General features: G+C 36.9%; 1 protein-coding gene across 4 annotated transcripts in view; it reads left to right on the plus strand.

Annotated features, from left to right (window-relative positions):
• Window positions 1-15,249, plus strand: part of ssbp2a (single stranded DNA binding protein 2a) — a 30,628-nt gene that overhangs the window by 14,545 nt on the left and 834 nt on the right. Inside the window, exons 5-16 of one of the 4 annotated variants that reach the window (XR_013821316.1) lie at window positions 11,210-11,281; window positions 12,581-12,640; window positions 12,733-12,793; window positions 13,046-13,113; window positions 13,209-13,276; window positions 13,392-13,440; window positions 13,525-13,560; window positions 13,660-13,725; window positions 14,613-14,683; window positions 14,753-14,825; window positions 14,943-14,971; window positions 15,083-15,181. Coding sequence is in view for 3 of the 4 variants with exons in the window: in XM_079871966.1 (XP_079728092.1) it covers window positions 11,210-11,281; window positions 12,581-12,640; window positions 12,733-12,793; window positions 13,046-13,113; window positions 13,209-13,276; window positions 13,392-13,440; window positions 13,525-13,560; window positions 13,671-13,725; window positions 14,613-14,683; window positions 14,753-14,825; window positions 14,943-14,971; window positions 15,083-15,181 (741 nt within the window). In the remaining variant the exon portion in view is untranslated. The remainder of the gene's footprint in view (window positions 1-11,209; window positions 11,282-12,580; window positions 12,641-12,732; window positions 12,794-13,045; window positions 13,114-13,208; window positions 13,277-13,391; window positions 13,441-13,524; window positions 13,561-13,659; window positions 13,726-14,612; window positions 14,684-14,752; window positions 14,826-14,942; window positions 14,972-15,082; window positions 15,182-15,249) is intronic. The other 3 variants (XM_079871966.1, XM_079871967.1, XM_079871968.1) reach the window with 3 other exon arrangements.

The raw sequence follows: 15,249 nt of genomic DNA on the forward strand, positions 1-15,249 counted from the left end.
GCTTGCTAGCGATTTGCAAAGATTAATATAAATATCAATATAAAGGTTAATAAAACGTTACACTCACTTCTTCTTCTGGAGGTGCAGCAGGAACACGAATAGTTGGTACAGATCCTTTTTTCAGGAGCAGCTTCTTAGCAAAACCAGCTTTATACTGACCCTCGTTTATAAAGCAGTCTGGTGTGTGAAATGATTCGCGCAAACATGAAAGCATTGACATTGATTGTGGGGAATATTCCCTTCGAAAACAAACTCAGCCACTGCATCTTCAGCGGTTCGGATTTAGGAACATCAACATGATGCTGTGTTCCTTATTGCACCCAAGAACAGAACACCACAATCGCTTAGACGCCATTCTGCTCATAGACAGTGCTCCAGCGTATCAACAATGACGTGCGGACTATGATTGACAGCTCGCTCACGAGCGAGGGCGGGTCTGTGTTGAAACGCTGCTGTCAATCAACAATCGTGGGAGGGGCGTCCGACCGTGTGACGTCACACGGTCGAACGGCTTGATTTGAGAGAGGGAAAAACATATAAGGATATTAAAAAAAAACACTGGATGGATTTTTATCATTTTATGATGGTTGTGTACAGGCACTGCCAACACACATTTCAGTACAATCAACTTGTAAAAGTGCATGTACCATTATATGACCCCTTTAACATATACATTATATATATATATTAGAGGTGGGAATCTCTAGGCACCGTACGATTCGATTCAATTACGATTCAGAGGGCTGCGATGCTAAAACGATTATCGATGCATCTTTTTTTTTGTGTGACTACTTGGTACTTTTAAAGCAAAGTATTTATAATGACCCATAAAGAATTTACTTCCAATACTTCCTATATTAATTTTATTAATAAACAAATGGAAGTGATTTGGCAAGTCAACTGTAAGGTTACATTTGCCAGCATATGTCCCAACATAGCAAAGAACCAACAGGAAAATAAATGTGTGCTTGTACTATTAGCGTACTTGTAGTAAATGAATACAAACTTCAGCATATTCTGAATCTCTAGCATTTAATAATATAATTTTAACCAACATCTTCCTGTTATGTGCAATGAGCAATATAATCCTTCAGACAAAAAAAACAAAGAATTATTTTGCTGTGGCAAAATCACAAACAGCTTTCGTTCAAAAATATAGAATTATGTACCAGCAGCTCTCATACAAAAATCATGCTTGTGGACTTACGCATATTCTGAATAATTATTAACATACAAAGCCGCTCTTATAACTTACAACTAAATAATAAAGAGTTATGACTTGAAATTTTTGCTGTATACCACAATCAAAAACAGCTTATACAAAAAAAGTAAATGAACACCTGCAGAGAGTACTGTCAAAATGTAACTTTTTGTGAAATGTGCTATATATATATATATATATATATATATATATATATATATATATATATATTAGATAGATGGGTAGATGGATGAATGGATGAGAGATAAATAAATTCAATTTTATTTCTTTATTTAATATGAACACACTTTATTTAATTATTTTTTTATTATTATACTTGCATCATTTACATTTATTAATATATTTGAAATAAAATTAATGATTTTTTTTTTAGCAAAATTGTGGTCTCTATATTTATGTGCTTTTTAAGCAATACAACAGTAATGATTTTACACAAATTGTCATATTCTCACTTAATATACAAGTCCAAAATGTAAAGTAACTAAATCCTGATGAACGATCCAGTGACTCAACCCGCATTGATTTCCATTGTTTAACTGCCATTTTTAGCATAGAAATATTACTGCTGTGCTTTAAGTGCTTTTCAGATTATTCTCTCCTGCCTAAACGAGGACATTCCATTTCCCTGGCAATCATAAACGCACTCTATTTTTACCCACTCTCCCACATTGTTTAAAAAAAAAAAAAAAGAAGGCAGACAATGACTGGTACTCTGTTGCCTTTCAGTCTTTTACACACATTGAATGAAGCCTGAAACTCAAACTGTTGGATTTTTGTCAGGGTTATTTTGACCGAATAGGGCTACACTTTGCATGTGTACACTTTTCCCTCAGTTGCTCAGAGTGGGTCACCTGTCGTAGTGGAATAGTAAACATATTAAATAAATAAATAAATCCAATTAAAATAGTCATACAGATAGTTTTCACATAGATGAGATGACACACAATTGTATCATTGCATTACATATCGTTAAATATAACATGAAGCTGAATCTTCAGTCTAGTGACTGATCATTGATATTCATTGTTGCCAGTGCTTAAATATATTTTAAAAATCAGCATCCTTTTTTAGACTTTAAATGATCTCAATGTTCTTCTCAGTCAAGTGAATCAAATCATAATACATTTTTACAACCGTTAGTGTTAGTGATGAGAGGTCAGACTGTTTAGGCCAGAGGTCTTCAATCCTGCTCCTGGAGGGCCATTGTCCTGCAGAGTTTAGTTCCAACCTGCTTCAGCACACCTGCCTTTGAATATGCAAGCGATTCTGAAGAGCTTGATGAGCTGATTCAGGTGTGTTTGATTAGGGTTGGAACTAAGCTTTGCAGGACAGTGGCCCTCCAGGAGCAGGATTGAAGACCTCTGGTTTAGGCTAAGTACACAAAGTGAAGTAAACTACTAAACCATGTTTTAATACTTACAACATATTCTGGTTAATCACTTATGCAACAGTTGTGTCCATTCATGCCATTCATCTCATAGCCTGAATAGCATATCACAAGTAACAGATCTGCTACGCTGCTGCTGCATTAATAAACATACATAAATCCCATAGCAGATCTAGGCAGGTGGAGCTGGGGGAGGTGGAGGGTTCTAGAAGAACTCTGTAGTAGGGCTGTGCGATCTGGGAAAAAATATTTACTTGCCATTTTCTTGCAATCTGAGAGATATTGCAATGTTAAATCAAGCTTCATCTCAATATTCTCAATAGTGTGCAGCACACACTCTAAATTAAAGGAGTACAACATGCCTTTAACCAGGGTTCTCAAGTCTCACACATTGGCCGTGAGACACACGCAATTCAACCAGTTCACATGCTCACATGCCACACCGTGTATTTCTCACGCTGAAAAGGCAATGCCAAACAAGTTGTCCTGCAAGCTTTATATATAACGTTGTATACGAGGCGCAGGCACACAAAGGGAAGTTTCCTGCCGCCAGCACGTATCTCGCGGCCAGATTGCGTTCGTAACTAGGCAACATAGATGCGCGAACACACGGAAGTTGACGGAAAATTCTCGGCCACCGTAAGTTCGTTACTATGTAACGAACAACATCGCGCGAACACACGTCGTGATGGAGAAGGTAAGTTGGAAGAAAGCTCGTCTAACATTTTTAGGCTAGAACATTTAATATAAAGCCCATCGTATACAGTATTATTGATGCAGTCAAAAACTCTACAACTACTTTGCAACCAGGCCAGAAGCTTTGGCTCAGTTTGGCTAGCTTACGTTATCTGAAACTAAGGGAAATGTTAATGGGTATGGGAAGGAATGAAGATGTATTTTCTTCAACACAAAACACATTTCATAAGCTGGAGTGTGTACTCTTGTGTACACACACACACAAACACACACACACACCTTAATACTCTAATATGTAATTTGTTCACAATGTCCCACCACACAAGAAATCATTATACCATTTCGACTAGACACATTCAAAATGCAAAAAGATTTGTTTTTCCAAACTGTTTGGAGCAATTTGTTATATTTTAGTAATTTTTGTATATTTGTAATTTTGAAATATAACATTAAAGAGTATATTTGATGTGATGAATTGCTCTGTCATTTATCAGATTTACCAATTGTTATAATTTCAATTTGTGCTGGTTAATTATGAACAATGGGTAAAATTGGGGGGCGGGGACAGGCGGGGACGGGGCTCCATTAGGGCTCCTCCCCTAACCGCACGTGATCTCACTCCAAGCTTTTGATAAAACTTGAGAACCCTGCTTTAACTGTAGACTATTCCACTACATTGTAGTCTAGCAGATGCAGTGTGCCTTTCAATTAGCATTCATTTTGTCAGCTATGTTTTTTTTATTTATTTAGTCTTAATCCTGTCAAATGTGCTTTTTAGTTTTTATCAGATTTAGTCAACCGTGTCCTGTTTTTGTTTAGTCAAGTTTTAGTCTGAGCACTTTAATCTACTTTTTGTCAATGCTGCATAATGGTTAAATTGATCATTCTTTTGCTAAAAATTATAATCATAATGATTGTTGTCATTTGAGAAATGTATTTTTATTATTTCATTAGGACAGACTCGCGGCATATTTTTCAAAATTCATCCAGATCGCAGCCTATTACGATTAGCTAATCGTAAAGTTTCAAATCGCGATTGCGATTCGATTTCGATTAATCATTCAGCCCTAGTCTTTAGCATGCTGCAGGACTAGCTTACAGCAAACGATGAACTAGACTATTTAAATGTTGAGCAAGCAATCTCATTGGCTGCAGGATCAGCAGAGGCCAATCAGCTTGCGCCATGCGGTAATGATGTGATTGCTTGCAGATTGCATGTAAAGGACCTATCAGCCTGCGTTCAGTTTCATGACTGAACTAGATATTTTACTGTCAACCTGGAAACTGAAAATACATGGTGGCATGAGGAACAACTAATTTTGATTGGGATTGAATATACTAAAACATAAATGTAATATGATGCTATAGGGTGTTTTTATTTACTTTCCCCCCTTTATTTAGCAAAGCTGTTGTATAGAAATGCAATATTGTCCACTCTACTAAAATCACACTGTGATGTTCCTGACAGTCAGGGAGTGCTCTATTAAATACTGAATATATAAATAAATTTGTAGATATGTACTGTAGTTTGTAGCTAAAACTACAAGCCGTTTGATTAATCAGCACCATTTAATAAATCAGCAAATCCTGAGCAAATTCTGTGTCAAGTTCTGATAAGCTTTTAACATATTGTCTTTACATTCACATCCTTCATATTCCCTAGTGATTTTTCTCCTGCCTGGCTTAGGGCTAGTCTCATCTGCACTTTCATTTTCTTTGTGTTCGCACAGAGTAGAACACAAACAGCAGCAAATTAAACATGAGAGGAAAAGGGGAAGCACGACAGCATGAAATGGCTTATAATATTATGCAGCCTATTCAAGCATGTTAATGAAGATTTTCACCCCTGAATGGAGAGGGATATTTCACACAGTGTATCCACATTCAAGCTTGGATTATTGCTGCTACACTGAATAGTATAGCCTACATGTGCTTTTTTATCTTTGTTTATCTTAAACGTTTATCTCTTGCCAGAGAAAATTGGGGTGCTCTAGATTTAGATTTTCACTTTAAAATGTGCAGTTCAATCAATGACTTTCTTAATTCATTGTTCTAATAAGATCTGACAAGCATGGCTTAGTGGTCTATTTTTCCTTCCATGTTTTTGAAGCTGTTTAACACATTTTAGCTTGACAGAAATGAGAATTATCACTTCTTATGGATGATGATGATGATGATGATAAGGTTATATTTAGAATAATATTGTGAGTAAGTAAGTACTCAATACAAGAATCTAAAAACAAAATATTTATTTAAACAATATTATTCAAGATTACATAATATATCATATCAATATCAAGATATGCTGAGAAATAATAAACATTCCTAGTCTAAAAAAAGCATGCCAAGTGCCCTGCTAACAGGACATTGACAATTGACAGGCTATTTTCTCAAAAAAAAAAACTTTTACATGTTCTCCATATGTCTCACTGTGTTGTCTGGGCCAGAGTGAAAGGTGATTGGCATGATGGGGTGAATCCTTTTATCATTATTGTGTGTTTAATCTCTGTATGTTCTGATGCATAATATGAGCCAGGGTACTTTTACACACAACTGAATTGATATGCACACACAGATGCACACACTATTCTCAGACGTTCCTGTAATGTCTGGTTGGCCGTGTTCCAGAGGTAGAGAAGCGGACTCAGGGTGGAGTGAGTTAGCAGCTGGGCAGGGTGTTCATTGCGGGTTAATTGAAAACACTGTTGTCCTGAAGTAACCCCCTTACACAAACAGAAGTAAACACACCGGTTGGTTAAAGTCTGCCATCTGTAAAGCAGAGAATGTTTCCAGCAGAGAGAGAGACAGCAGGAGAGGAGATGTGGTGAGGATGACCTCATCACTGCATTAGATTAGACTGCAGATATTATGGGAAAGGTTGTCTGGTGGGTATAGGACTGCATCATTACCCAGGAGGCTTCTGGCTCCATCCTTTATACACACGTTTTCTAAGTAACCATTCTAATGTTGTTCCTTAAGCGGTCGTTTATAAAAATGCAAAACGTAGGGCAGTGGAATGTGAAAACCGTGTTTTTAAAGTCATCATGATACGGAAGTTGGGATCATCTTTTCCTCCCTCTTGTGACGTATATCTGAGTGAAACGGCTTCTTGAACAGGAAAAAATATTGAGTGGGGCTTGATTCTGTTTTGGTTCATTGTGGTTTGCTATTGCTCTGATCTCATGTGGGTAACAGGTTGTCCTGTCCTTGCGCCATAAATGTGTCATCAGAGAAGAGATGTTGTTGCAAGAGGGAGGAGGACTTTGATTAAAGATTACGAGGGCACAGTTGATTTCATGGTGACGTTAAATGCTGAACTTCTTTTAACTTGAGCTCCACATTTGTTGAACTCGTTTCATGCTAGGTCGTAAGACACAAGGTTTCCAGGTACTTTGTTTTTGCTCCAGCATTTAAAATAGTTCCTAACAAAGCCACAGCAGAATCAAATGTTGAGCCTCCAAGGATGTAGTTGCATCCCTGAATGAATCAATGTTGATGAACGAATTGGTTGAGTGAAAGATTCGATGGCTCACTCATAAAGACAATCGGTGGCTGCGTCATAAATAACATGCTCTCTTGAGTAGGTCCTTATTTTGAATAAGTAATTACTTAAGGTGAAAATCAATTTGTGAAAGTCTATGTTGTGTTTTAATATGCTTTAAGATAAACCATGTGCAAATTGACAAGTCAACACCATTGCTGAGTATGTTTTCCTTAAAACTGCAGTGAACCAAAGACACTCTCAAAAATATGGTTTGAAATCTCTGGTGTTTCTTGCGTAACAAACTACCTTGTAACAAATCACGCCAGTATGCGGGTGGGCTTTAGCATATTATTAACTGCAAGCAGGGGAGTCTCGAGAAGTCAGGTTATCCTGGTATATTTTTCTGTTGATATAAAAAATCAGAGGTGGACAAAGAACACAACTTCCTTACTTGAGTGAAAGTACATATACTACTGGTCAAATATTACTCCGTTACAAGTAAAAGTTGTAAAGACCGATTTTTACTCAAGTAAAAGTACAGAAGTACTTGTTTTTAAAAGTACTTAAGTATCAAAAGTAAAAAGTAAATGTAAATGCATTGTTTTATTGTTGTTGCATTGTTGTCGTATGTAATACTTACAGTACCTTATGCCTCTGAATCTATGCCTGCTTACCTACCCTCATTTTAATATCAAGTTTATTTCTAGAACACAGTTCCAGTAGTGGGATTGAATGTGAGATTGAATAAGTGCACTCAATAACATCCACAATGGTTTTGGACACCCAAATGGCTGTTCCCTCAAATAGTGCCCTATTTAAAGTTGTTTGGCTTTTAGTATGAAAATGTTAGCCTTACTGTCATCTATAAGCTAGTGTGCTTCAAAACAATGACAAAATTCGCATTTAGAAGTCCAAACCCAATGTTGAAAATGAAAATCAGATTGATGTCAGAATCCAACGCCAGATTGACATTATGTAAATGTACTTTGTTACTGTTAGCAATATAGCAGGTGAATTATGTTTATGATGTTTATTACGATATTATGATGATGAACTATATGCCTTTCTCCACTGACGTTCTATAATGTTCAAAGCGTTTCTAAGGATGCTGGTTTTTAGAAGGCAGACTGAGATGGTGAACGGAAACATGGTTTGTGTAATATTAGTAACACATTATTAGCTGTTTGATAACATAGTCAAGCTAAAGGCTAATCATATTAATTGCCATTATGTGTGACGTTGTAAAGAGCGATATCATTGTGCAGCGTTTACTACAGTAGCTTGAGTAAAGTTAAGCGAGCGCATCTCTGAGCTGGTAACCTATCAGCGTCAGTTGCGTTGCTTCACTTCCATTCACAAATCCTCTTTTGTGTCCTCATGGGATAGTAAAGTGTCCAGCGTATACACACTTCAGAATCTTCCCAGAAGTAGTAGGTCATCCGGGTACACTGTTCTATGAGTACTGTGAATTCAGACACACTTCTTTTGTCACATACTTTTTTTCACCTAATATATAGTAGGGAAGTATGCGATTTTGGATGCGGCACCTATTTAGTTAGGCCACTGAATGAATGAGGGTTCTTGATTGAATCGGTTGAATAAATGACTCAATGAGTTGCTTATAAGGACAGTCACTTGTTGCAAACTATAATGGCACAACAATGTAAACGGAGTCACTGAAAAAAACTCACCACTAATCACAACAGACACAGTCAGTAAAATGGCACAAACCGCAAAAGTCCTGAATTCTATTAAGGACATGATGGACATTTTACATTTTATTTTCTACAATAAATCCACATCCAATTTTGGGTTTCAACAGGAAGTGTCGGCATTACAGGGGATGAATGGATGAAGGGCGAGAGAGAGATTAATAGAGGACTAGAGACTTTCTTCCTGTCGGTATTATTGAGATATATCCTGTTATTATATTGGTCTGTCTGTATTCTCAGCTGGCTTACTCTTCCCATCCTATACACATGGCTCAGGTCCAACTGTCACTATAATGTATCTCTGTTGTCTCTCAGTCAGTGGAGCTTATGTAACAAGTCACATGCTTAAAATAACAGATGTGAGAATGAGAGAAAAAGAGGACAGACAACATAGCGAATAGGCATTGTTATTTTATTACATTTAATTTCCTTATTTATAAGTTTAGCTTTATTTAGGATGAATTTCAGTTTGTGAATGTGATGTTTTTGTATTTTGATATATTTCAATATCAGTCTCTCTCAAGTTAAAGGGATGGTTCGGAGTAAAATCAACCTAGGGTCCTTTGCACCATGACCTCGAGCCAAACCCCCCCCCCAAAAGCTTTAATTCCCTTGGTTGAACGTTATTAAAGTTAAAGCTTATATAGAGATATCAGCCGAATGGCTTAGTGCAGGCGCTAACGGATCCAAGGATGTATCTTGTAAATTACCCCACTAATAATGCCCAGAATGGTACCAAACTTATACAGTAGTACAAATAGGTTCTGTACTCATAAAACGAGGCATTGGAAAGTTTGTAAGTACATCATGAGCTTATTTAAATAACACTTGCCTGATGGCTTATGTTACCGCTAACCCGGACGTCGAGGTCACTTCAGTGTTTTGGGAAAAGCCCGTAAAAGTCCTTTGCAAAACTCACAAGTGTAAATAAAGGCCCTTGCACACTGAGTCCGAAATTATTAATTTGAAATTTCGAATTTTCTAATTTGAGCTGAGTAGATTTATTTCTCTCTCTGAGTGTAAGGACTAGGGATGTTGTCCTGATGCAGCTGATGAGAAAGTCTAGACAAGGGTACTTGCCATTCTACCCACGTTTCTCTAATGAGTAGAGAAATGAGTCTCTCTACCCAGCCAGCCACTGAAGGAATCTCTCTCTCACTCACACACACACACACACACACACACGCACGCATGCAGCCTCCTTATTGCAGACAGAAGGAGCAAATCTAATAAATATGGAAATGTACTGCAGGCTTAAACCTTAAGAATCTGGAACATGTCGGCCATGTGTATAGTACAACTTTTTCCTTCACCAAGTAAGAAGTGAGAAAATAAACAAAGAAATTTCATTGCACTTGTATACTAATTGTCACGGTTTAGTCCAGAGGATGATGATGTCATCATCAGATGCAAAAAGATCTTAAATAACAAAAAGGGTTTATTTAAAGGGGTGGTTGATTATGAGTTCACTTTTTTAACTTTAGTTAGTGTGTAATGTTGCTGTTTGAGCATAAACAACATCTGCAAAGTTACAACGCTCAAAGTTCAAAGCAAAGGGAGATATATTTCTTTTAAAGAAATTGCTTTTTAAGGACTACAACAAACGGCTGGTAGGGACTACACAACATTCCTCTGTTGTAAACATACCTATTATTTTGTATTAAGGCATAAAGGCATTATCATATAAAGATACTTTTCAGTGAATAATATATATATATATATATATATATATATATATATATATATATATATATAAATCACATTACAATGAAAATGTGCAGAGTCATAATTTTCCCCCCCAAAAAAACAAATGTATTTAGATATTTGGGATGAAATACAGTAAGACCCAGACACACTCCTGGTCATTTTCATCCTACTGTAATTACTGCTGGGCAGCTCATGGCACTTAGGTTGGTATGTTGAGGTAACTGCCATCATTGTATTTAGTGGCAAACAGGGAAAAGCAGTTGTTTCTGTTCCATTTCCAGTGAGTAGAAAGTCTAAACTGCCAGTGAAACTGTAGTACACCAACACTAGTGCTTTTAATTATTCAGTGGACAAAATGTGTTTGCCAGGAGGTGCAACTTCTCAGTGTCTATGTCTTCCCACTGTTTCATATTTCCTCCCATTGTTCAACTCTTAGGTTTGTGTGTGTGAGCGTGTCAGTGCTGGAGCACGTGATATCAGATGTGAGGTTTTAAAACTACAGGCTAATAGGGATAGTTCACCCAAAAAATAATTTAAAGAAATCTATCATGATTTGCTTATGACAAACAATGTTTTGATGAATGTTGGTAATTGTATGTGCAAAAAAAAAAAAAAAAAGAAAAAAAAAAGTATATATATATATATATATTTATATACAATTGAAGTCAATGGGAAAACGTTTAGTTACCAACATTCTTCAAAATATTTTTTTGTGTTGTGACTTTTGTATCTGATTTTGAAGTGTACAGTAACTTGTCTTATAAGAAAAGAGCTGTAATTATTTTACAGCACCAATGCTGAATTTTTTTTTTTTTTTTTTTGCTGCTTGTTTATTGCACTGGCTCTTCAAAGAATCCATACATTTTCAGGTTATTTATAGAGTATGTTATTCTCAAAATGATACGTTACATGTGAAATCCTACTCCTCTTCCTCAGTCTTCCTGTGCCCTTTATGTGTGGGTATTTCAACTGAGTTGTGTGTTTGTGTGTGTGTCCTGCAGAGTGCAACACAGAGTCCGGTGATTGGAAGTCCTCCTGGGGACGGTATGCCTTTGCCCCCGGGATTTTTCCAGGTACACACATACTGTATATATTAAAAGTTTTGCACTGAGACACTTCTGATTTGCATCTTTTTGTGCTTACCTTACCTGATAAAAGCCATTGAAAGACAGTCTGAAACAGGATTATATCACAACAAACAAGCAGCATGTAAAAAAAAAATGAATTCAGATAATGGAGGTGTGGAATACTGTATAAAAAGAAATTCATTTCTTCCTCTGTGATTGACAGTTGAGCCGGGGAGACAGTGCTGAGTCAGGAGAGATTATAGTGAATGGGCCATTAAATATTTATTCAGGTCAAGAAAACTATATGTGGATGTCTATAACAGCAGATTATGCAAACATTTCCACACTTTGATTTTTTTAATTGGAAAGAGAAAATGTGTGTCTTTTCAATTATTTGTTTAATTATCTGTTATAATGTGGTATTTTTGAAGGAGGATTTCGAGTGCATAAACACTGGGCTGTGTACGTCAGTTAAAATGCACCAGAACGTACATCGATTAACTGTCGGCAGACAGTCTGAGAGCTGCTGTCCTGCCTGATGTGTATTGACAATCGCTCAGATTCCAGAAGAATCCAGCTCTAACAATCCTTTTTTCAGTCCTCCTCTCAAACTCGCTCAGTTTGATCTGGTTTTATCTTAACCAACCCTCTGAGATATCTGCTTTGGACATCACAAATATAGCATTGTTTACTACACATCTGTTGAAACAGTACTTTTTCATTTTGAAGTCAATGTGAAATGCTGTTTGCAAGCCATTTGACATCCATTGTTTGATGTATTTACGAGTAAAACAGGATGTATGTTCATTGGGATTTGGTGATTAAAAAGTAGGTGTTATTTTCCAGAATGGAGCCAAACCTGAATGTGAGTTGGGTAAAATAATGCCTAAATAGAATAAAGAGCATCAATGATTCATTCATAATAAGACCAAGAATATGCATTTAAAAAGCAAATAGGCTCATTTTTGACTTGGAAAGTAAAGAGAGATGCTGTACAATCACTCAATTGACTTCTAATTGCATTACTGTTTACATGCTTTTGCTGTTTTGCATTGAGGGATCAATTGAAGCCACATATGTTGATTATAAAGTTTATCCCACACAGATTTGACATCAGCATTGAAGTTAAACATCTGTAAGACTAAATAACAGATTTAAAATAGAAATGCAGTGTTGCCATCTGGTGGTGTGATTTACAGTGCCCGTTGTGCTCTGGTTTGCCTGCAGGGTGAACCATGAAGGATTTGTGTTCAGGTTCTTGAAAATTGAATTGATCAGTTGTTCTCTGTCCTTGTGTTTCCTCAGCAGTTTCTGTCTCCTCGATACCCAGGTGGGCCCAGAGGCTCTCTCAGAATACCCAATCAGGTATTTTCACTCATATATTCTGTTTTCGGGAACTAGGTTTTCATTCCTCGCATTATAATGCCTGAAACTTCAATCTGAATGGTTTTGAACAGGCTTTGGGGCCTGGGAACCAGCCTCTCCTTCCCAGTGGGATGGATCCTACCAGACAGCCAGGTATTTAAAATAAAACTCTTATGATCAAGTCAACACTTCTACTTCTGCCCTTTGTGTGTTTTTTATATGAAATACTTTGGCTAATTTGAATGTGTATGCAGCTATCAAATGTATTTAAATCCATTCAACAGTTTCTTTCTATAATTATAGAAATTGTGAAAAAAGTCTGTCGATTCCCTAAACAGCCATAATAATACATAAAACCATAGCGTATATGAAGCAACCTCTTTGCTTAATTTGCCCATTTGCAAGGCCATCCCAACATGAGTGGGCCTATGCAGCGGATGACCCCTCGAGGAATGGTTCCTATTGGACCACAGGTGAGTTATCCATGGAAAATTAGGTAAAGGTGTGTAAGCATGTTCACAAACTTGAGTGTATTGTGATGTATTATTGGGTATAATTGATGTTCCAGAACTATGGTGGTGGGATGAGACCTCCCCTAAATGCCATATTGGGACCCGGAATGCCTGGGATTAACATGTAATTGTATTCATATCACAGTTCATCATCATTCCATAAATACTTCAGCAATCATTAAGTCAGAATCCCTATTGTTGTACTGTAAAACTATATATTTGTATGCTGTTGTGTAAAGGGGTCCTGCAGGAGGAAGACCATGGCCCAATCCTCCAAATAACAATTCGGTTAGTTCTCAACATGGCATGATAATTGATCAGAAGTCTTGCATCCTAAATCTAAATACCAGTACATGTTCTTTCTCCCTGCAGATCCCTTATTCATCTGGGTCTCCGGGCAGTTATTCGGTAGGTAATGTAATGCTGTCTAAGGTTTCTCTGGTACAGTACCTTGTCTTAGATACACTTTGGGTAACACATTCTGGTCATGTGAATAAGCAGAATCAGTGTGTTTGCAGGGTCCCCCAGCAGGAGGCGGACCTCCCGGGACACCCATCATGCCCAGTCCTGCAGGTAATTTTTTTTTATCTTAGGACTAAGTGTACGTTTACACGACAACGATGTATTTAAAGCAGAAAAGTTTTTTCTTTCCTATCCGTGAAAATGATTAAAAACGCCTTATTATTCTTCCAGGCCAGTAGTTGGCGTTGTCACTTTTGTAAAGAAACATTAAACTCCATATAAACTGAACACATAATATTCGCACGCATGACATCACAGTTTTTACAAATTCCCATTTTTGTATTTTACATGGAGACGATAACTTGCACTTTGAATCCTGTTGTCGTGTGAATGAACTGCAAAAACACATAAAGTTTTCCATTTTTAGTTGAAAACGGTGTCGTGTTCCATCCAGATGGAGGATATCAAGCATGTTTGATATTTTGAGTTGATTTTAGGACATATTGTTTTCATTCGTCATGCGTCTCCTAGTAATAAGCCACATTTCTGTGGGAGTTTATTTTTGAATGACTTGAAAGTTTGGTAGTGTCCTCATTCATTTAGTGTATGATGCCCAGTTTTTCTCTGTAACTATTTACAAAGTCAGCAAGTGTTTTTTATACACGGTGATTTAAAATCTGTTCAGTCTTGTATCCTAAACAATACAATACTGAACAGATTTTAAGATATGACTGTTTTAGCAACATTTGCTAACAGCATTGCCATCAGCAGAGAGGGTTAATCAATATTCTTGTGAGTTGCTGCTATGAAGTTATGCAGTGTTTCACATCAGTCAACGTGGTTCTATTTCAGTTAGCATTAGCATAGACGATAGTTGCAGCCTATGTAGATGCTAGACAGCAGGAAACACACTACATTGTTTACCCCTACCAAGTCGGTTCTTTTATCTTTAGCTAATAATGAAAAGACTAATGTGTGATGTACAATATTGATTTTAGAGTCAAACAATTCGAGTGACAACATGTACACCATGATCAGCTCAGTCCCTCCAAATGGAAACAGACCAAATGTGAGTATTTTTTTAAAATAAGAACATGAGAAGTATATTTTGTTTTCTTTATGGCATTTTTCCTTTCAGTTTCCTTTAGGTTCAGATGGCCCAATAGGCAGCATGGCAGGCATGGAGCCTCATCATATAAATGGTTCATTAGGTGTGACAGATTTAACTGACACAACACAATGTCAAACATAAACATTTTCCATCCATTTGCACATTCTCGCCTTTCATTCAATACTTTAGTCTTTTCCTTTTCCCCCCCATTCAACAGGATCTGGTGACATTGAAAGCCTCCCAAAGGTATGGGACATTTCTGTACTGTTTTGAAAGATATTTAAACTCTGACGTACATTTCTTTGAAATTCAGTGTGGTTGCTGTCCTCAAACTTCTATTTTTTCCACATTCATCAGAGCTCACCAGGAAACCTCAGCATGAATAATCAGCCTGGCACACCAAGAGATGATGGAGAAATGAGTGGCAACTTCCTCAACCCATTTCAAAGTGAAAGTGTATGTATGCAGAAAGATGTTTCCATAGGATCATTAAAGTACAGCAGCAGCTGTCATTTTAAATACCT

This window comes from Squalius cephalus, assembly GCF_949319135.1.
Source record: "Squalius cephalus genome assembly, chromosome: 5".
NCBI classification, from domain to species: Eukaryota; Metazoa; Chordata; class Actinopteri; order Cypriniformes; family Leuciscidae; genus Squalius; species Squalius cephalus.